The sequence below is a fragment of the Bemisia tabaci genome, chromosome 9 (genome assembly GCF_918797505.1).
Source record: "Bemisia tabaci chromosome 9, PGI_BMITA_v3".
Classification (NCBI taxonomy): Eukaryota; Metazoa; Arthropoda; class Insecta; order Hemiptera; family Aleyrodidae; genus Bemisia; species Bemisia tabaci.
Genome location: NC_092801.1, coordinates 21,575,678 through 21,598,162, shown reverse-complemented (window position 1 = coordinate 21,598,162; position 22,485 = coordinate 21,575,678). Strand labels below are relative to the sequence as shown.

Here is a 22,485-nt window from a genome sequence, read left to right as displayed (position 1 = left end):
GTTAAAAACTTCGACTAAATACATCCACTCGCGAAAATTTGCCTTCATAAGGCATTATAGGCCAACAGCTTTATATCCCGCTTTCTCTGACTCACGTCAGTGCATCTTTTTGAAGTAGGCACCTGAATGTAGCAAATTAAGTAATACCTTTTTACAAATTATTAAGCATCAATAAAACCCAAGAAGTGGAAAACTGCTGTGAATAATGACGACTTCTTTCCTATTGAAAAGCTGGAGATAAATTTTACTTTTACTTTTTTAATCTCTTAGGACTGCCATCAGCGTTTATTGATTCAAGTCATATCCATAAGACAAACTTAGGGTGCGGGACTGCGGGTGCGCACCTCTGGAACAGGGTCCGTCAAATCAAAATTGCCGCGCTGTTTTTAAAACGTTGCTCAAAGCGCTCACTAGGGGCAGCACCTCTGCGAGTTGAGCTTCCTAACCTCAAAATCCTTGGCACGTTGTTTACGTTTTGATGATGCAGTGCTAATTTCGTATTTTCGCCAATTTTTCCTCCAAATGAGTGTTGTTAGTCTCCAAATGTTGCTATATAATAAGTGAAGTGTACTTAGCTTGTAGTGAACATGCAAAAAGTGGACGTGGACCTACTAAAACCCAGCACCGTGCCGATTTCGCCGGACACGGTGCTGTGGTTTGAATTCTTGATCGAGCATGATTTATTAGAAAACCATCTCAAGAAACCAAATCCAGGTAAAAAAGAGGCTAAAATCACTACCTACACATGATGATCAATCTTCATCATTGAACTAAATTATAAGTGATTCCTCCAGTTCAATCACATGCTTGAAGTAAGGTGTGCGATTCAATGTTGCAACTTTTGTGGTCTTTGTACGGATCAGACCATTGCTTCAAATTCCTCATACTTCACACCCATGATCGAACTACTAAGGTCAATTATTGTGGTGGAAGATGATGAGACAGCCTTGTGGGTTGGGGCAGGAGAAATATTCTCATGATTCACAGTGCCCTTTCCATGAAAAATGGACATCTTCCAACTCTTAAGTTAAGCTGTGAAGCTAATGGAAAATCACTTTGAATTTTTCCAATCTTATGATGAGACCCATTGATTTGTGATCTGAAATTGGAGTTTAGTCTGATAGTTTTTCTCCATGAATAAGCGAATGCTGAAGTGGACATTTCTATCCGATGCCGATAGTCATTACATCTTAGCCAATATTGAAAATTTGGTTTGGCTCGAGTCCAATTCAGACAATCGAACTTTTCTTACGCTTTTGTTAGTAAGTTGGAATCAAGTGATCCGGACATGAGAACACAACAATTCAATAGAAAGTTGAACGAAATCTCCTGACTGGTTTAAGCGGAAGCTGTACCTTAGCGAACCAGGAAGTATTGGAAAAATCTGAATGCGGATTAACGATGTCACACCACAACGATAATCAAATCAAATTTTATTGTGTTTGAAGTTCCATCCAACTTTTTGTCCTCTCTCTTTGGATGAGATGGTTTGACTGTCTGAATTGGGCTTTATTAATATCTAAAGCATTTACTGAAGTTGACTGACCCCATTTGATGTGGACTGCTCTCAGCTATCTGAGTAGGCTTTTGAGTTAACTTTAGCCTAATCTGTAATTAAGATGCCAGGGAAACTAGTAAACACAAAAATCTAAAATAAATTCTGTCATTGGTCTATCATTAACTACCTACTTCTACTAACAAGTGTTCTTTTTTTTCCAGACCCGTCACCGACGGAGTTGATAACCAAGTTCCTAACCATTTCATTGGAGTCGGCACCACCGCAGCCAATGGAGGTAGAGTTAATTGACGGTGAAAAGCCAGGACCTGATGCTTTCAATGCTGCACCAAAACTGAGCCGTAGACAGCTTGCTCTCAAAATACTTGCTGTGAAGACTTTTGCATTTTTGAAATGGGATCTTGATGTCATTGAAACCAAGTATGCATAGTTTTCTTGCTAATTCATGTATTATGTAGTCTAACAGTATGTCGATGGCGTAAGTCTTCAATCACATATCTCGTTTGTGATGTCTGAAAATCTTCAGCTCTGTTATTTTTTAAAGGAGAACAAACTGAAATCATTCCTTGAAGTTTTTGCAGGATTTTCTTTGCACAGAGAAGAAAAATTACAGCAGTTTTAAAGAATTGCTGTTCAGTAATTTTCCGTTTAAAAAATAAAGTATGACAGGAAGTTTGCGACATCGCTAACTGAGTTATGTGATTGCCAACTTACACCGTTGATATGTATTTCATTAGCTTTGAACATACTAGCTCGATAGCATACAAACAAATCCAACTTTACCAAGATTAGAGGGGAAGCTCAAAGTTAGGGAGTTCCATAAATGTTCCAGTGGAAACTGTTTTGATGACTTCTTTTAGCATTGTGAAAAAAAATAACACAGAAAAAATTGTTTAATTTTACAACTCATTAGCTTAGTTGCGAAAATTGTTCAACTTGTGCTTTGTCAGAAACAGTTTATCAGGGTGTCTAGCATCAGAATTTTCCCAATTTTCCCGACTCTATCAGGAATCCCGATTCAATTAATCCTGATTTCATCAGGATTTGAGGAAAAATTGGTCGTAAAATCAGGATTTGAGAAAAGTCGGCCTTCCGATCGGATTTTCTTATTGAACTTTTTTTTTTAAGTTACATTACATTAATTTTTCTCCGCAAAAAATCAGAATTTTGAAAAATTATGAAATCAGGATTTAGTAGTAAAAAATCAGGATAAATCAGGATTTCCCAAAATGAAAAAAAAACTTGACACCCTGTTTATGAACTTTTTGGAATTTTTTTTTCAGTTATAAAAATGATGGAGTCTTTTTCATGCTAATCTATTGTTTGTCCTCAGAATTCCGCTGCCACTCCAAGGAACACTCTTAAGAGACTTGCTGATCCTGACAAATGTTAAATGTAACACTAATTTTCCAACCAGTGACACGTTTGCGAATCTCAATTTTGAGGAATTAAGTGATGAGCAGATCTTTGGGATTGCACTGCATCATCGGTGGACTGTCCATGCCATTATGAACAGTGCTCTAGTTGCGAAGCAGGCTCGCCTGAATAATCCCCTACAGTAAGTAATGGAGCTGTTTAATATTCATTTTTATCTTTATTATCTTGATTATTTATATCTTATCATTATTGATGGCCAAAGTGCAAAGCCACTTATCTGCAGTGCGCCGTTTCAAAATTTCCGCTCCTATTTGACTTTTTCGAAGAGCAACTTACCAACTATCCAGCTTGAAATTGATACAGAATATTCTGATAACAGATAAGAAAAATTGAGGGAATTTTCAAGAAATTATGTTGACTAGCTTTTAAAAGAAAAAATTAAGTATGGCAGGAAGTCTACAATGTCCCGAATGGAGATACATGGTTCGCTCTTTGGCCATAGATATTTGCTCATACTTTTTGGTCAAAGAACTGATTGTCGTAAAATTCTCAAAATAATCTAATTTGTATTCTTTCCCATTTCCAAGCAGGCTGTAGGGGTGCTGAACCTTCATTTCTAATTCAGCAGCCTGATTGTTGAAATTTGTCGTTTGTCGGGACGACATAGATGACATTGGTTAAAAGACGAAGTGTGATTGGTCAGCTAAGTCTTATCGCTGCTTTGTCGTTCCTATGTAGGGTTCAACTCACAACAAGCGAACCGCACCTCTTGAGTTTCCGACAGTATGTTGTCCATTCCTCCTGACACAAGCATGACAAAGCAGCGATAAGACTTAGCCGACCAATCACGCTCAGCCTTTTAACCTATGTCATCTATGTTGTCCCGGCAAACAAAAAATTTCAACAATCAGGCTGCAGTGCTCAAAGAGTAATAATGATTCTCACCTACATTGCTAGTAAAAGTAAAATTTAATACTAGTCATCTTCTCAATCCTTGGAATCTTTTTTGTTGAAGATGCAAGTAGTTTTTTCAAAGTTGCTGCTTCAGGATGAAATTAAAAATAACCATTTTCTGTTTTGTTTTCAGTACAAACGAAGAGCTGATGTCCCGCATGGATGGCGAAGGAGCAAGAAGTGAATCTGTGCTCATGCAGCTTATCAATTGCACCAAAAAACCGGTTTTAAAAATGCCAACTTTCGACTGCTTTATTCCATTAACTGACGGAAGCGAGTATCGTCAAGATTGGAGTAGAGGAATCGACATAGATTCCCGGGAGTTTTTATGTCAGGTACTGTTTAAATATTCACAGGATCTTTTTATAACACTTTTTACATTTCATTTTAAAGATGAATGGAGGTTCTACAAAGCTGAAAATTCCTCACCACAAATGTGGAATTCTTAAAGTACACTTGTAGTAGTCCCATTGAAAACTTTCAACTGTTAAAATAAGCTGCCTTGCTAAAAACATTAGAGATGATTTGTCCCTAAAATATAATGAACTTAGTAAACGCCAGTTAGTTGACAACAGTCATGAAGTATTCTATACAAAGAAAATCGAAAATCTGTGTTTACTTGGAATCTCAATCAGTTTAATGAACAGCTGATGATTTTCATTATGGCCATTGTTTCTGCAGTCAACTCTCCAGAAATTCCGATATTTTTTTCTAGTTTTATACAAGTTGTACAAATTTACAAAAATCTCTCGAATATCAATACACCAAGGTACATTCTACTACAGGTATGGACAAGAGGAATTTTAGAAAGTCGTCAAAACGCGTAGATTTGACAGCGTCCAATGGTACGACTGCAACGCCATATTGATAACTTTACTCTCTGTTCTGAGAGTGGGTCTTGTTAATTTCATATTACTTTTTCGTGTTCTTAGTTGAGTTTTTCGTTACTTTGAGTTTTATGAATTTTTTAAATTCATCTGAAAGCTTATCAAAGCTACCAGATCTGCTAGAACCTCTTCAACGGGTTATTTTGAACTGCGCGGCAAAGATGGTACAACTTGCAACGTCACTCAATGGCCTATATTCTCAGCGCTGCCACTTCGGCACCCCGTTTGTCCATACTGTACCTTGTTACACCAGTTTTTACTAATATATCTTTCTGTATGTGCCAGATTCTATATGACCTTGGAACACACCAGGTCTACAGGCAGGCGTACCCTGGAGCAAAAGAGTCATTCAACCAGTGCGTGGCTCTATACAATGAGCTGGGTCCATCAAAATTACATTATTGTTCCATACCCATGAGCAATCTGCGTGGTTATTGCCAAGCACTAAACATCCCGTTCATGGAAGCGGAGACTGAAGCTTCCCTCATTATGAGGTTCTATACGGCTCTTCTTCATGATGATTTTAATGTAAGCTGTTTAATAGTTGATTATTATCCAACATCTTCCAGTAAATCAGAATCTATCTGAAATGAATTTATTGAATGACACTTTTTCTATTGATATCTTCTTTCAACTAATATCAATTCCATGACAGTATTTAATCGTAAAATTTCTCAGCCTGTATCATGGAATCAACCTGACCAATGGTTCATTCTTTGACAGTGAAACTACCAAACCATGTACCGTGTTTGCATTGTTTAAAAATCTCTGCTCCTGTTTCATCTATTTAAAGTCAACATCATTCCTTGAAGTTTTTCCAGAATTTGCTTTGCATAGTGAAGAAAAATGAGGGAATTTTTTGAGAATTGTCGTTGAGTAGTTCTCTTTTTAAAAAATGAAGTATGATAGAAAGTCTGCAATGTAACAAAATGAGATAAGTGGCTTGGAAGTTTCACTGTCGATATCCATCCATCGAATTTCCTTTGAAGCACTTTTACAACTTTGCATCCAACAGGTGATCTCCAAGGCATGCAAGGACTACTTTCTTTAAGAAGACAAACAATTTGTTAATCCAAACACGTCGGCGATTTTAATTATTTTTTGTGAGTTTGAGTTTTTTAGTTTTAGTTTCGGCTTTCTTTACTTTATTAACCCTTTTGTAAGTGGCTGTTTATCCGCAAGGCGGAATTAGGCCAATCAACCTGAACAAACAACAACAACATACTTTATTAATTTGTCAATCCCTTTCTTTCCTTTCTCCCAAAAAGAAACAAATTTGCTAATTATTTTAAATGTTTTAGGAAATAATCAACATCCTGCAGGAAGATAATACTTTGCGAGAAATTCCACTCAACATTCGGCTAAATTTAGAGCAAGACTGGAATGCAGGCGTCTCCTGCGGAAGCATGACCGCCACAAGAGAACTTCTCATTCAGATTCAAACGCTGAACGTTGTGCGGCAGGTGTTGGAAGACTCCCCACAGTATATTACGCAAGATTTTATTTCCAAAATCCACAATATCCGCAGAGGGACTGAAATTCTAGTCTGGGTAAGCCAGTTTTATTAATTAATCTTCGTAACTATTAGAATTAGAATCGTAAACCATTTTTGAATAATTTTCCTCTGTAATTTGCTGGGCTTTTAGCCTGTTGCAAGTAACCCTAATATTTTACATTAAAACTTTAAATTTACTCATTTTAATCAGAATTTGATTATTTTTTATTGGTAAAAGCTTATTTCCCTTTCCAACTCTTTGTGATAATCTCCTCTTTAGAATTAGATGAAGTCCTCTTGATCTATGTATCTTATATGATCATCTTGTGTTTCAGGTGTTAAAACCCATAATGGCAAATGCAACAGATCTGGTGAAGAGGCAGGTGATTGAGTTCTTGATCAAAGTTATTGGTTTGCCAGCCATGTTGAATTTTCCAGTCAGTCAGTTGGTGACGAAAAGTGATCTTGAAGAATATGAAAATGATGAGGGAGATGATCTGAAGGATATCGGACCCATTTTTTCTGAGTTCCAAAGTGTTCAAAATATCCGTGAGTTACCTTTTCATCTCTATTCATATGTGCTTTCCTCACAAGTATTTTAAATCTCGGTATTTATAAAACTCCCTATTCTCATGTCAATCCAAACTGGAAAGAAACTTTCACAATTTTTTTCTCTTTTTTTTCTTTTTTTTTACTAGGCATGCAATAGGATCTCTGTCTTTTCTTATAGATGTCTTTCTTTTTATCTTTTCTTCTGTACTTTCCATTATTTAAATTAGATTTTGTCAGAGCTGTCAAAGAGTTGAAAAGTGTGATCCAAGTCACCGATTTATTTTTAGTCTTTTAAAGAAGAGAAATGCTGCATTGCTGCGTTTCCTAAGTTGTTAAAAAGGACTTAAGACCCTTTATAGTCGATGCAAGGAAAAGCGACTGGTATAGAAGTGGAGTCGGGCCAGCAACTCTGTCTATTATTTAAGAGCAAGGTAGTGTAAGCAAGCCATGTACCTGAGTACATATCAACTTTTTGAAATCACTGACTTTGCCCTCACCTGCCATTTTTAAATGTCACCTGCAAAGTAATTAATTAAAACTGACACTGATGACTGATAAATATAATGATTTCCTCTAATTGAAATTGAGAGAAGTATTGAAGACTCATTGGATACACGAAGAATTTGACTGTTTTTATTTTCTTCCTTCTTCTTCATAAAACATCTCAAAATTTTTGCATAGGCTTTGTTTAATAATTTTTCCTGTTTATTTTTCTGTTTAAGCAGAAAACCCTCTCCTAGAAGTATCATTCATCGAACAGAAATTAGTTTCTAGCTATGACGTTGAAGAAATTAAAGATCTCATTTACAATAATAAACAAGTCTTCTCCAAAAAGCCAATTTGGGCGATAAATAATGAGGTAAGTGCAGTATTCAGTACAGATATTACGTATCACATAAAATGTCACAATGATATATAGTGGCATTGCCATGAAAGAATATGGAAGGAAGAAGGCACAGAGATGAAAGAAAATGGGATGTTTATAAAATGAAACATGAACAGAGGTTGGTCCTATCATTTCACAGATTATTTACACAGGTATTTCCTGGCATCTGAATCCTTTACTTACCTTTTTGTTCTCAAATTTTTTTGGGACTCAGTGAAACCCATCCTACTAAATACCAGGCTATCGAGATTATCTCCAAAATTTTTGACCTACTCATATCTGTTGTAGAATATTGAAACTATTAAATACAATTCAATTTTTCCACATACTTTATATATCGACAGTGTAAGCAGGCAATCAACCTAACTCATTTGCGGTGTCTGGAAATCTCCGCCTCTATGTTATTTTTTTAAAGGAGAATAGACTAACATCTTTCCTTGAATTTATGCAGAATTTTCTTCGCACAGAGAAGAAAAATCATGGCAGTTTTAAAGAATTGCCATTGAGAAATTTTCTGTTTAAAACATGTAAGTTAGTAAGTTTAAAAGTATAACAGGAAGTCTGCGACATCGCAAACCGAGTTATGTGATTGCTGACTTACACCGTCAATATCATTGGCATTGTTAGGTTAGAATGGGTTAGGTCTAGTATTTCATATCTTGCTTCTACATTGATGTATTCTCAAGTGTAGTCTAAAGGAAACCCGTTGTATTTTTTTCAGTGGGAGCTAGCGATACCTCTGCAGAGCTTTGTTGCAGGCTTGTCTGCTGGGCACCATCAAATCTACTCGCCTTTTCAGCAATTTGTTTATGTACTTCTAGCCAAAGCAAAACAGCTGAATGATCAGCAAGTAAGTAGAATTTGTGAAAGAGTTTACTGTTTTAAAAGATTATAATTTTAAAATGAAAGGTTTCATAACTTTATCAGGTTGATTTAGGTATCAAGATTATGACTTACTTTCGTTTCTCGGTCCTGGTTTTTAAGTTGGTGAAGTTCAGAATATGATCATTTTGAACCTATCAGTCCATCATCAGGTCGATACAATATTAGCAGTTGCGAATGCAAATTTTTCAAAAAATTAGAAGATTAAAAGATCTCATACAAAATTAGAATTTTAATGTGCAGTCATTACATGTTTTTATCTTTTATTTTTCAACAAATTTGCGTTCACAATTGCTATTATTGTATTGATCTGATGATGGACTGAAAAGTCGGAAATGATCATAGTCAGAACTTCACCAATTCAACAATCAGGGCTGGGACATAAAAGTTAGTCATAATCTTGATAATATAATTTTAACTCAACATCAATCCTTCTACCATTCAGTGGTGATTTCTTGCCTTTGGAGGCTGCTTTTAGTGATGGTATCATAGGATGAAGATTTAGTGTTCAAAGTCAAATGGGAATCAATGAATCTACCCAAATATGTAAACTACACTTTCAATAGTTCTCAAATGAATACTGCGATTTTGATTTTGTTTCTTGAACCCCAAAGGAAAAATCAAGGCTGCTCTTTTTGCAGAGATTCTAACATTTTTCTGCTAGAGGAATTATGAAATGGGCAATATTTTCCGAGAGAGTAATATTACAGTGCATAAACGCAAACTAATTTTTTGATAGAGCTTCTACAGTCTTGGTCATTGCCAACAAGATTGGCCTTATTTGAATCTATATCGGTCAATAAGTAGTATGAATGGTTTACAGACAAAGATTTATTTGAACACCTCTGGTAGAACAGATAGGTTTATATCAGATTGTATTTATTTCTTCTCTAGAATTTTTCTACGGCCCTGGCGTTCCTTCATGCAATCGAGAAGGAAATTGGGCGTGAGCAGAAGAACAGTCCTGCGTATTACAAGCAGTGTCAGCTGATTGCCTGGGAGTGTCTACTCGTTGATCTCAACCAACTTTTTGCAGAATGGCCTGCACCTTTAATCGGTAAACATTCTCTAAAGAGACAAATATTTCATTTAATTGGAATAAATAAAAGCTTCCTGAATCTAGATAGATATTAGGCGCAGATTTTTGCAGAATAATGTTCTTTCAAAAACTACACAAATTGAAGCCAGTGGTCTGTCATTTATTTTCCAGATATAGCTGGTTTCCGATTCCTCAAGAGATAAAAACCAAAAATCTTTCAGCGCTGTCAAATTTTCAAGCTCTTAGACTAAAAATGTTCTAAATGAAAATCTCTCAAAAATTAAAAACGTATAAAATTACTTTATTTAACAGCAACTTCTATCTTAATATTAACCAGAGTAATTTAAAAAAAATGTAAGTATTTGGGAGATTTTTTTATTTTAAGCCATGAAAAGCTGCCTACAACCCATACTTTGCTCCATAGGTCTATTATGAAAAATATGTTAGGAATAGTTTCGAGCTCAATTGGCTGTACATATATTCTCCCTTATCACAAATTCCAAGTAGAAGAAAAAAAAATCTTCTGGGTGTTAGATTAAACTTCAATTCTTGATTTTGAGTCTTGCAGAGGTATTAAATTTCAAACCTCTCTTTCTCGAATCCAGCTCAATGTGGCTTGGTTTTTTTCTGCTGGGTTCAATCCAATCAGGGCTGCCGATTCGTGGGCAAATACCCATTTCGTGAGTATTTTGAACTCCGGTGGGTAATTGGTTGGAAATGGGTAATTCGCGGGTAATCCAGGCAACCGTGGGTAATCTGTGGGTAATCCAGGCAACGGTGGGTAATCTATGGGTATTTTCCTATTTACTAAAATCCAACGAAATAACCGTAAGAAAATTCAAATTTGGCAGTAAACGGTGGGTGAACTGTGGGTAATCGGTGGGTAAAGTTGAAGTTGGTGGGTAAACGTGGGTAAAGTTGGGTGTTGTTGGTGGGTAAACGTGGGTAAAGTTGTAGCTGGTGGGTAAAAGTGGGTAAAGCTGGAGTCGGTGGGTAAAGTGTGAGTAAAATTGGAACTGGTGGGTAATCGGTGAGGAAAAAACAATCCGGTGGTTAATCGTGGTCTCAAAAATGGGTAATGGGATCGGCAGCCACGAATCCAATTGAAGCTAGATGGATGATTAATATCTATGGTTTCTTTTCCTTTTTTCTAGATCAAAATAATTTGGTGCAACAGTGTACACAATGTTTATCCACACGGCAGGCGGGGAATGAGCCAGTTCTGTTGCCACGACTGGAAATCATGGAAATGTCTGCAGTGGCGTTGCTGAATCTAGGCGAGTGGGAGTTCTTGACCAGTCCCATGGAAAAGCGCTTCCCGTTTTTTGAAGTTGTATCTGCTCTGGCCGTTGCATGTAACCAGATAAAGAAGTTCAAGGGAAATAAGAAAGTTTCAAGGGATGCCTGGGAAATGAGTAAGTTTTTTACTTTTGCTCTTGCTTCATTTTACATCAGTCGATCTTGCTTCCATCGATTATATGCATATAACTGCTGTGATAGCGAAGAGAGCCGTAAGTGCAAAATTTTCGAAATCGAGTTTTCTTCAAAATTCGTCTAAACTCTTTTAGATGAAATTACTGAGACAGCTAAAACAGCAAAATTCATCCTAATTTAATGAAAACGAGACGTATGTAAAACCCGTAAGTGCACAAAAAATGGCACAGTTTTTTTTCAAGACAGCCGTAGATGCATGAGAGCCAATGAAAACAGTGCTTTCCAGTAAAGTGCCGCCCTCTTCTGCCAATTTCTAACCTGAAAATGTGTTTGTTGTGCGTCCAAAACGCAACCACGAAAGCATGTAGAAGATAGCACGTACTGCAGTCTTGAGAAATACTAACCTAACACGAAACTGAATTTTTCGTTTTTCATGTACTTTAAAATAAAATCGGTCGAGTTTTAATCCCTCTAATGATTTCTAGGAGTCTTCTGGACAAATAGTGGCAATTTGACAAAAAACGGAGGCTTCTTTCAATAGAATGTTCCACTCAGAAGCTTCTGAGCCCGTTTTCTCAGAACTTCATTTTTGCTCTTACGGCTCTCTTCGCTATCACGGCAGATAACTCCTGAGTTCTTTGCCGAGAAAGTTCCTTGAGCACGCAGCCAAAATTCGGCAGTCGAGCGGACCTTCCCTTGCGAGTCCCTGTTGTTGTTGAGTCTGGACCGAGACTCTCCAAAGATGCTATAGCTGCTGAGAGTCTGCGTATGGAGTAGCTTAGAAGGTGAACTCATTGGGCAGAGACAGATGTCGGTCTTACGCGAAGGTATCAGAGAATGCGCTCCCAGACTCTCTGACAAGAGATCGCTTGTGCTTTGAGTTCGCCTGCTAACTCGACTCCCAATCCCTGCAATTAATGTAACAAAATCTGTTGGCAAAAAGTTTTTCTATTTGAAAGGAGGTTAGATTTTCTGTGACTTTGGAAGTTGATGTCTCGGCTAAAATTGTATTACATGAAAATAGGAGAAATGTAGGTATTGTCATTATTAAGTCATTTCTAGAAATGAATTTTTAAGGAAATCGTATCAGCTCTTGTTCTAATTCAATTGATCAATGATTTCTCTACACAGTCCTACCAGTATTTCACGTAAACGGTGGCAAACGGAACATGGGAAATGGCGTCAATCGACCAATGTTGATGCATCTTCTTACACGACTGAGAGACCCCTCAGTCATATCCCTTGTTGCTGCACTCTTGGCGAGGCTCCATACAGCGCTCAGGGATGATGCAGGTGTAGAACTAATAACGCAGTATTCAGTGCTTTGGCCGGCTAGTGTCAGCAAGTATGTATCCATTTTCCATCCTAAATTTAACCAATATTTCACCAAGGTAGATTAATTCAATCCAGTTCTGTGCAAGGAATAAGTTCTCGATCACAATGTCCTCATATAGTTTCTTTTAGTGGTGTCTTTCAGTTTGTATGAGTGTTGTCACGGAAATACTTTTAAAATTACCTGACCAGCATTCCCCCTTCTCTTTGGGAGAATTTATTCTTGTTTTGGTTAATTGAATCTATAGTTATCAAATTAATTCAAGACTTTCTCATTTCTTTATATTCGTATCATGAAGAACAATGTTGCGTTTACATCAAGTTCCATTAGTTGGAACAGGATCCTTCGTTCCGGCCTAACACTAACAAAACACAGAAGTCAAATGTGATCGAGTCATGTGAAAGATTTAATTTTGCATCATTTAGCCAGAGAGCACCCAAAAATTCTGAAAATTGACTCCCAGAGAGCATTTCAAAGTTGAAGAACGCAACAACCTAAATTTGAAAAAAGTGCAATTTAAGTTTTTTATTGCTGCTGCTCGCTTCAAAAAGATTAATTTTGAATGCTCATAATATCATATGTAATACAAATTAGATTTAAAACTTGAGCTCAATGTTCTTGAGATTATTAGGAAGTGTTAAGCATCGAAAACTGAAAGTCCATTTCTTAGCCTCAAATCAGTTATTGCTCCAACTGAACATTTTAAATTTCTACGTCGCCTGACTAATCTCAAATACTCAATTTCCACCAGTAAAAACTGACCAACGGTTTTTACTAAATTTTCTTACTAAATTGTTTTGGATTGTGTTCATTGTTCTGTTTACTTTTTTTCATTTTAGTGCAAACGCATACAGCTGTCGGTTAGTAGATGAAGTCCTCGTTCAGTTACTCCAGTCAGGACTTCGACACTATCCTAACAATGAGGTGTGGCTCAAATTATTAGGAGATGTCAATTTCAGTAAGCGCTCTTTCCTATTTTTTTTCTTTTTTCAGCTGAGTTTTGTATTAATTTTTGTTAGAATATACATTAGTGAAAAACAACATTGCTGTTAGAATTTTTCACCTTCAAATGAATCGTTTTCTCAGAAAATTGCCCAAGTTGGAAAAAAATTCATCAGATGAAGTGATCATTAGAGTCATGTGTATCTTTTCTTCATAATTTTTTTTCATTTTACATTGAATTGATAGGTATGAATTTTGTTTTTTTCGAAAACCATCCAACTCAAACGAGTACTCAAGTGGTTTAAAAACTTTCATATTGTACCATCGAAGGACCAATAAGTTTCATTTTCTGTGGGCTTATTTTGGAAACTGAATATTATACATTGTCAGCCCTATAAGTAACACAAGTAATTAGCAGTGTTCTCTGGTGACAAATGTGAAATAATCTGTAAAATGTATTAATTTTCTAAGGCAAGTTCAACTCTCAATCACATCTAGAGTGAATGATCAATCAAGTCAGTTAAAATCAAAGGTACAGGAAGCTCTATTAAACAAATTGCTGATGCCTTTTGTTCTCCCAAATATCTAAACATTTATCAAAATATCTGCGGAAATCCTTGAATTTATCATAAATTTCCAATAAATATTGTCAATTAAGGTCATCAACCTTGAAAAATTTCTTCAAAATGTTTGGGGTGTCTCATGTTCACCATGATCTGCAGATCAAAGAGTCAAGCATTTTTTATATCTGTCCAAAAGTTTATTGTATGTAGTTCATTAATTTTGTGCTTCCTGATTTGTTAGGTAATGGTCACCATGCAGCCGCGCTGAAATGTTACCTTCAATCTATAATTTCAGTATCTGACTTCTTTAGTCGGCCACTGACACGAACTCTAGTCGAAGACGCTGTTTTTAAGCGAATGATCAAAGCATGTATGTCGTTGCAGTGCTACACTCAGGTTTGTGCTTACCTTATATACTTTTTCATACCAGTGAGTGCAGCCTCTAAACTTTCCTTAACGTCAATTATTTTCTAGGCATGATTTTGTTCATTTTTTGATTATTAGTTTGTTTTTTTTTTATTTTCGAGCCAAGAAGCAGGCACCATGCCAATGCTAATGCTAGAAAAACATTCTAAGTAATGAGAGAATGCAAGTGCAATTTTGTGAAACTTCAATCATCAGAAAATAATTTTAATTATTCTGTAATAGATGGGAATCAATCATTATAAATTGCGTTTGTGGATTAGTCTATCTCCTGATTACAAGGACCTTTGTTTTGAAAATAATGAATGCATAAAAATATGAATTTAAAAAGATTTTTCAGAGAAAATTATGTTCAGTCATTAGTAAAGGGGTTAGGTCCGTAGCACTCAAAAGATATAGAAAACTGATCAGTTTTTTTTTGTTAACATGCAAAACAATAATGTCAAGTGTACTTATTAGAAAAGTAAAGAATCTAATTTGTATCCTTTTTTTTAGGCGGCTGTGTTGTGCCAATTCTTGGAGGAAGTAGATTATGCAACGGCTTTCAAGTGCCTTTCTGAAAATAATTGTTCAGATGCTATGGACTCATATTACAATTACATTTGGGATAACAATATTTTAGAGTTTCTAATCAATTTGCACACTAAACACAACCAATACAACCGTAAAAAGCAAGCGGTAAGTACCAATTTTGGTTTTCCAGTATTCTTGCAGATTTACTTGAATTTTTCAAATAAACCTGTTAAGTATACTTATAATGAAACCTGCATTTTGAGAGAGAGTTTCATGACTCCAGTTTACTATATATCAGGGTAGCCTAAAGTTTGGTGGTTTCCTTAGTGCCCTGTTGGAAGAAAAGATTGTAAGATTTTGTATGAAAAACCTCAATTATTTATTATTATTTTAGTGTCATGGGGACATTGGTAACGACTCTGATAGACAAAGAAGATCTCAAATAAGTATAAAGTTCAATTGTACAGCTCTCGTAACTTGATTAAAGTTAGTACAAAGGTTTATAAAAGTTAGTGGCATTCTATGAGAGTAACAAGACTTGAAATTCTAATTTTACAGTTCTTTTTTTGGCACAGACTGAGAAGAAATTCAGTGCTGGTAAAATTGTGTTATTTTTTTTAATGGTCTTTAAGATCTCCTGAGCATAATAAGTTTGAAAATTGAACTTTTTGTGTGTGAATTTTGTGAAAAAGCAGGGCTGAAAAGTAAATTTTATAGTATAGTAACATCTGTATCGAGTAGAAATTCATTATCACTAGATTGGTGATCGAGGAAAGCGCCCCTTACCTGCATTTGAATTACATAGTCAGGGTTGCCGAAAAATCAGGGAAAGTCAGGGAATTTGCAAAGACAGGAAAAGTCAGGGAATTCATGGGTAAAATTATAGAATTTTTGACACATCTGCTAATCACTAAAACATATTACTGATCTTCCAACTGTTTATCCTTTCCGGTCATTTTTAAGGCTTGTCATCTCTTAACCAGCTACTAAATGCCTTTTACCATAATTTGATCTCTAATCAAGGAAATTTTGTCAAAAGTTTAGCGAAAGTCAGCGCACTTAAAAGAAAAAGAGAAAAAGTGGAAAATTTGTTCAGAGGTCAGGGAAAGTAGGAGAATTAAAAATTTTTGGAGTTATGGAAAAGCAAAACTCAGGAAATCTGAAGGTGAAGAAATTATGGCAACTATGAATAGTAGTCAGAATGAATCAAACTTCCTCTAAGTGTTAACAGTGTATGTTGGAGTATTGCAACAATTACAGCACATCCCACAGGGTATCACAGTAGTAGTGCCTCATTTTCACAAGAAAATGCGCATTAAAATACTGTTAAATTCATTCTTCAACCCAGCGTTTCTCAATATTCGGATGTAGCAAGTTTGATTTTGAAAGAGTATTGTCCTCAGAAGGCACAAAAAGAACATAGAGAACATACATAACATTAAAAAAACAATGCAGTTTAGCTGGCGCTGAGTTTTTTCATTGTATGTACCATCTTCACTGTAGAAATTGTCTCTGAAGAACATGAATAGTGATTGATCACATTTGCAGCCGCACCATCTGCAATCGAGTATGAGGTAGTGTAGGGTGTAATAAGTAAGAAGTACAGAGTAGAAAAAAATTATTTTAGATGAAGAGCACCAGTTACCATTTGAATATTTTTCTGTGTTTCAGAAATTCATGAATTTGTTAATCGCTCTAGAATGATTTTTCATTTTTGGTCATGCAAACTAATAAAATATTATCTTAATTTTTCAGCTGCAAGTGATAGGTCTTTTGGAACTCAATACTAACAACAATGAAGAAATTAAACGAGAAGCTACTAACCTCAGAAAGTCCAGGTTCTTGCACGCCATGGTCAAGCAGTATATTTGCTGATTAGTTTCAGATGTATTCTGTGGAATCTACTCTTTATCTACTTCCTTCCTAGTGGAAGTAGTGCATGTAAGTGCATGTTCAACAGAGTTTTACTGAATGATACGTTGAGAATTTTTGTGGAAAATGTTCCCTCAGGTTGATCCTGTTAGTTTCAAAGAATCAAAATTGTGTCTCCTGAGTTTTAAGCGAAGGAAGATGATAATTTGACAAATGAATGGAAATTCATTCCTGAATGATACTTTATCAACAAGTGTAGTAAATTTCATTTTTTAAGTCAAAGTCATTCTTTTTATAGCAAAGAAAAACTTGAATGGGGTCTCTAAGATTCTTTCATCTGAAAAATAGTTGAAGTTGCATGCTTTGTCTCCAAAACTTTTCCCTTTCACGGGTGGTAACTTGCTGATTTAGTTTTTATTCTTGCCTTTTTGGCCTTGTGATGAACATCTGGCTACAGTTTTCAGTTCCCCAAATTTTTAGATTCTTTTTTAATAAATGGTTGAATATCCACCTAGGTATGTGGAACAGGTTTTACATATGGTGACTCTAAATCATTCCATTATTTGTTAGGTACAAGGAATTAGATTGGGTAGGATAGTGTTTCTTCTGCTTGCCCTTCATAATTCCTTCCAAAATTAAAACAACGTTTTAGTTATCATCCTTTTTCCAGCTTTTCTTAGCGGGAAGGCCACATCCATCGAAAGTAGGAAGATTTAAAGTATGTTCCTTCCTTGAAGATTCAATGGGAAATATCATATCCTTTATATGAAAAGATATGAAAGCCAAAAAACCTGTCAAGCAGGATCAACAAAAGTCTTTATCTTCTTTATATTTAAGTCCACTCCTGTACCTAAAAACTTTCATCGAAGGGAGTAAAATTTTACAATTGCAACATGTAACTCCCAGTAATATTGAAATCAGTGCTCATTAAAAATGTTTATTTTGCTTGAGTTTCAGTCTCTGATTTAGCTTTATTATATGTATTGTTTTCACTCACTAATTTCAAAGGTCTGAATGTTAACTTTCAACATTGTCAACACTGTCTTTAATTTTCATCTCTTTTCAGGCTGTTTTATGCCTAGATATGATAGCTATGAAGGGGCTGTTTTCAATTTCTCTTACAAAAAAATGTAACAGAAAACTAGCACCATAGATTGATCGACAGAGGGCTTAGATAAAGAGAAAACATACGTGTAGAACTGGTATTGTTGAGAACCTCTGAACATTTTTTCGCACTTGAGTCTCTATCTGAACTAGACCTATTCATCGTCATAAAGTTCAAATTTTACCGTGGAAGGGAGAGTACAAGTGCTCTATCTTCTTGTGAGCAAGATTAGAATGTCGGCCAATGACAATTTTATTCAGCATACGTTACTATCTAAGAGTGAAATAATGAAATTATCGAGGCTCAACCAATCACCAAATCTAAATTTACTGGAGAAAAAAATAGAAACAATTTGAGCAGAAATTTTATTTTTGTTAGCAGTATACCAATCACTGTTAATTATAAAGCTGTACATTTTAGAAAAATAAATATTGTATTTTTTGTAAAAAAAAAAGAAAAATAAAGAGAAGGAGAAATAAATCATCTTCAAAAGACATTATCTTGAATCAATCCATTTAATCCTCAGAAAAATTAATATGAAAGGAGGATTTTAAGATCCCAATACAGAACCTCAGTTCATGCTTAATGAAATATTAACAAATTAGGAACTTCGGTTCCAAGTTTATTACTTAAAATGAAATAAATAATCTAATCCCATTTCCTGCTTCTAAGTAACCAACAAAGAATTTAGTTCCAAAATTTCCTTTTTTTTAACACAAGTAATTCGTTCATTGTGAGTTTACGATGACACTATGTGGGCAAAGTCATAATATATATGGATTTAGTCTTATTTTGTCTCAAGTCAATTCACATTTACATCAATTAATACTGTAAATTCATTGATATGTAATTACTCTAGGTCCCTCCATGGTGCCCTAAACGTATAAACGATCAAAACATTTTCAGGCAAATTATTTTATCTTTATATAATTTTTTCATACTTCTAATTTTTAAATGAGGATTCTTTCTTGATCAGCTAGATGTATTCTTTTAAGAGGAATGTTTGAACTGTTGCGCTTGTATGCATTTTTCTTTCTATGTCATAACTTAAATTCTATCTATCAAAGGTGAAACTGAAACATCGTAGCAATTCTTAAAAACTAAAGTTTCATTTCCTTCCATAGATTTCATCACTTAAATGTACCGGTGGGATTAAGGTGTGAAGGAACGGCTCAATGTGCCTTGCAGATAAGCCTTCGATTCAGTGACGAATCTGTCGGATAGAAAGTACCCCAGTATCTTCGTCATTTGAGTTTTGGGAAATACCTAATTTATTTAAGATCCTTCCTCAGTTTGGTGGTATGATATGACGAAGAAAATTTTGAGCTCTTGAATATTAAGCCAAAACTGAAGGTTTCAGAAAATACTATTGGTAGAGGTAGAATAACACTTATCTTAATTGTGGTGGCTCAACATTTCTGCTCATTTTTATTTATTTATTTATTTTTTTTTTAAAAAAAAATCAACACTTTTTTAAATTAAAAATTAAGTGAATTGAGTGTTTAATAATACAAGGAAAAAATCTAATGAATGTCAGGATTACTCGATTGCCTCCCTTTTCAAAATTGGACGCATTTATGCTAAAAGGAACTATGTCATACGCAATCCCTGTGCACATACTTCCTTTTAACATGAATATAAACAATTGGAGGTGAAGTTGTAAAACATATCAACTGTTTTTTTTTTTCTTTCTTAAAGAATGAGACTGAATAGTAATGGAAAAACGTAATTCTAATAATTTAATAATCCGTTGCTAAAAGACCAGTAAAGAGGAGGTAATGATGGTAAAAGAGGTCTAATGGTTAAAAGAAAACAACGGCCTCCCTATAGTACCTGTATACGGGAGATATTGCCATCTCAATCCTTTTACTACGGAAAAAGTGAGCCGCTCTCTGATTGGTCGTCTATCATGAAGCCTCAAAGTTGGACCAATGTAAACAAACAAGATGGCGGAAAAGTTCTACAAAGTTCTAGACGTGATTTTGGATGTGACAGAAATTTTTTTATGATCAACTTCTGAATTGAGTTCGGATCGACCTTTAATGGATATTTTTGCGGACAATTAAGCTTTGAGTGTAATTATCATTCATTTCTCAGCCGATAATATGTATTCCTCTGGGTTGGATTTAGGTATTCACATGGGGCCAACTTTGGAGCTCCATGATAGGCTAAAACTGATGAGCCAATCAGAGAGCTGCACAGGAATGGCATTACTCTCCCGTATACAATTACTCTAGGCCTCCTAGTTGATTAGAGATTAAGATTCAGGAACTCAGACTTAGAGACATGTCTCATTGCACACTCAATGATCGGACGACTCCCCCAAATCCCCGGCAGTTACAACATCTAGATGTCCCTGCCCTGCACCCTCTCAAAGCGTTAGTCTGCCCCTGTTTTCACCAAGGACCGAAATACGCCCGCTCATTAGCTCATCTCTTCTTAACCCCTCAACCCCTAGAGAATTCTTTCTCAACCTCTTTGTTTAATATGACAGGAAATTTGCAACTTGGCCAATCGAGATAGGTAAGTATTCATATCTCTAGTTTCTCCGTTGACGTGAGCAAATCAGGCTATTGCCCAAGTACCCAAGTAGCAGAGGTTGCAACAACTTGCGACAAAATTTTTTGATTTTTGCAACTAATAGATTGATGTACAGATTGCCTACTCTCTCCCCCGAAGGAGCTATCATTGTTGGAACTAGTTGCAATTAAGTTGAAACATGTTTCAACTTCAAAGTATTGCTGGTTGCCTATCTTTAGATTTTAAACAACTTTGGTTCAGCAATTTTGCAATCTCAGCAGGTTGCAACTTTGTCTTCCGATCAGATCGCCGAAAATCGGCACTTATCGATCAAAAGTTGACCGAAAGTTGCAATTTTGTTGCAACTAATTCCAACACTGTTTCAACTTGTTGCAACTTTTACATTTAAAAATGCTACTTGGGTATCATTTTTCAACGGACCAATCGTGATAGGATCGTCATCATCTGAGCAATTATCCTCGATCTTATCGCGATCTTATCGCCCGGCAATCCATCGCGATATACGACGACTTAATCTCGATTTTATCGACAAATATTGATCGCGATTTCATAGAACCAAAAATTGCAGTGTATAGTATTTAATCGCGATAAATCGCAATTTTTAATCCAATAATATCGCGTTGAATTGCCACCGATAAAATCGCTATTATCAAGATCACCGCTACTTGGGTGAGCATCTTATTTACTCCGGTGGGAGGGTTGTTGATGGGACAATGGTAGTGGAGACAGGAAGCGACGAAATAGTGGTGGAAACAACTTGGTCTCTATCCTGCTGGTAAGAGCCTCTGTAGACGTATCCATATTCTGTCGATGCTCCTATACCGCTGTGTCCATTGAATCGGGTGGGTGTAGGAGCTGGCAGTCTGTCATTTTGGAATCGGGTTGAACTGTCATAGTTGCCAGGGCCTGAAGGCGGGAAGGAATGGTCTGGCCTGGAGAACAGAAGCATACAGTTCAGAGACAGATGGAACAGGAAACAAACAATAGGTACATCTTTTTCTATCAATTTTTTCTTTCACTCTTTCACATTGAAATTTTTCCCCCAGGGAACCCTGGTAAAAATTGGCGATAGGAGCTGCGTTTCAAAATACCTTAGGAATTCTTATAGCCGGCTAAAGAAGGCAATAGAAAATCATATAGCTGGCTGTAGAAAGCGGAGCAAATCATACAGCCGGGCTATACGAAGCGATAAAAAAAGTACACAGCCGGGCTTTACACTTTATCGCCATCGGCTATAAAAGGGCTATAAGAAATTGTGTAGAAATTCGTGCGCTTTGGAAATCATTAAGTTTGATACGGAACCACCATAATATTTATAAAACACACATTATATTTTCCTTTAATACATGTTTAATTTTATCAATTAAAATGAGAATAATCCATACAGGATGTGCAAACATTTCAAAATCATGGGTTGAAAAACGCTGACTCCGCGAGATTATATATTGGAGCCTAATACAGAGCGGAACGGCGTGCTCCCAGAGTTAAGCGCGCACTAGCGCCTACAAACCTAACAGGGATACTTCACGCATTGCGCAATGCTTGAAGTATCCCTGTTAGGTTTGTAGGCGCTAGTGCGCTTTTCGCGCTGGCTACCCGCCCGCCGCGCCGCAGCGTGCCACGGCGCTTGAAGCAACTATTTCACACCAGAGGTATTGCACAGTATGATACGAAATTGAAGGCGCTCCAACATATTAGGAATGGCAGGCATCCTTCAAAAGAACGCAGATTTCCGCGCAAAATAAATCAAGATACTATGGCCCAAAAATAAAGCGGTAGTCCAAAAACTCAATAAGTCCTAGCATCCGTTATTAGTAACATTTAGCATACACTATCGCCTGGCTGTTGCCTAATCGCCATCGGCTATAAAAGGCTCTAAGAAATTGTGCATCCGGCTATAGAAGCTATTGAAAATCTTACAGCCGGCTTTAGGTCTATGGTATTTTGGAACACAGATTTTACTGCCAATTTTTACCAGGGAAAGCGAGTTAGCCTGATGCCAGGCTATGCTTCATAAACTACCCTGAGTCTGACTGATTCAGGCTGACATCAATCTGACATCAATCTGACATCAGTCTGAATCAGTCTGACTCAGGGTAGTTTATGAAACATACCCTGACGTCAGGCTAACTCACTTTTACTAGAGTTCTTTTACTTTAGGTAAGTAATTA

At 36.1% G+C, this 22,485-nt stretch overlaps 2 protein-coding genes across 2 annotated transcripts in view; one reads left to right on the top strand and one right to left on the bottom strand.

Moving 5' to 3' along the window:
- The first annotated feature begins 437 nt into the window (after positions 1-437).
- IntS8 (integrator complex subunit 8) lies at positions 438-18,233 on the top strand. Its single transcript, XM_072303896.1, has 16 exons — positions 438-714; positions 1,720-1,936; positions 2,850-3,074; positions 3,981-4,182; positions 5,020-5,262; positions 6,036-6,284; positions 6,565-6,778; positions 7,507-7,640; positions 8,389-8,517; positions 9,444-9,606; positions 10,743-11,003; positions 12,154-12,367; positions 13,195-13,313; positions 14,102-14,256; positions 14,779-14,961; positions 16,552-18,233. The coding sequence occupies exons 1-16, from the start codon at positions 588-590 to the stop codon at positions 16,669-16,671; spliced, it is 2,955 nt and encodes a 984-aa protein (XP_072159997.1). The 5' UTR covers positions 438-587; the 3' UTR covers positions 16,672-18,233.
- Positions 16,863-22,485, bottom strand: part of LOC109034651 (uncharacterized) — a 32,013-nt gene continuing 26,390 nt past the window's right edge. Inside the window, exon 3 of the mRNA XM_072303899.1 lies at positions 16,863-21,246. Within this exon, the coding sequence (XP_072160000.1) occupies positions 20,997-21,246 (250 nt within the window). The 3' untranslated portion in view covers positions 16,863-20,996. The remainder of the gene's footprint in view (positions 21,247-22,485) is intronic.

Bases quoted from the DNA above. Each gene is read 5' to 3' on its own strand.
- IntS8 (XM_072303896.1), top strand. From the start codon at position 588: ATGCAAAAAGTGGACGTGGACCTACTAAAACCCAGCACCGTGCCGATT. The intron at 6,779-7,506 runs GTGAGTTACCTT...CTGTTTAAGCAG, and splicing joins CCAAAGTGTTCAAAATATCC to AAAACCCTCTCCTAGAAGTA. The intron at 12,368-13,194 runs GTATGTATCCAT...TTTTCATTTTAG, and splicing joins TGGCCGGCTAGTGTCAGCAA to TGCAAACGCATACAGCTGTC.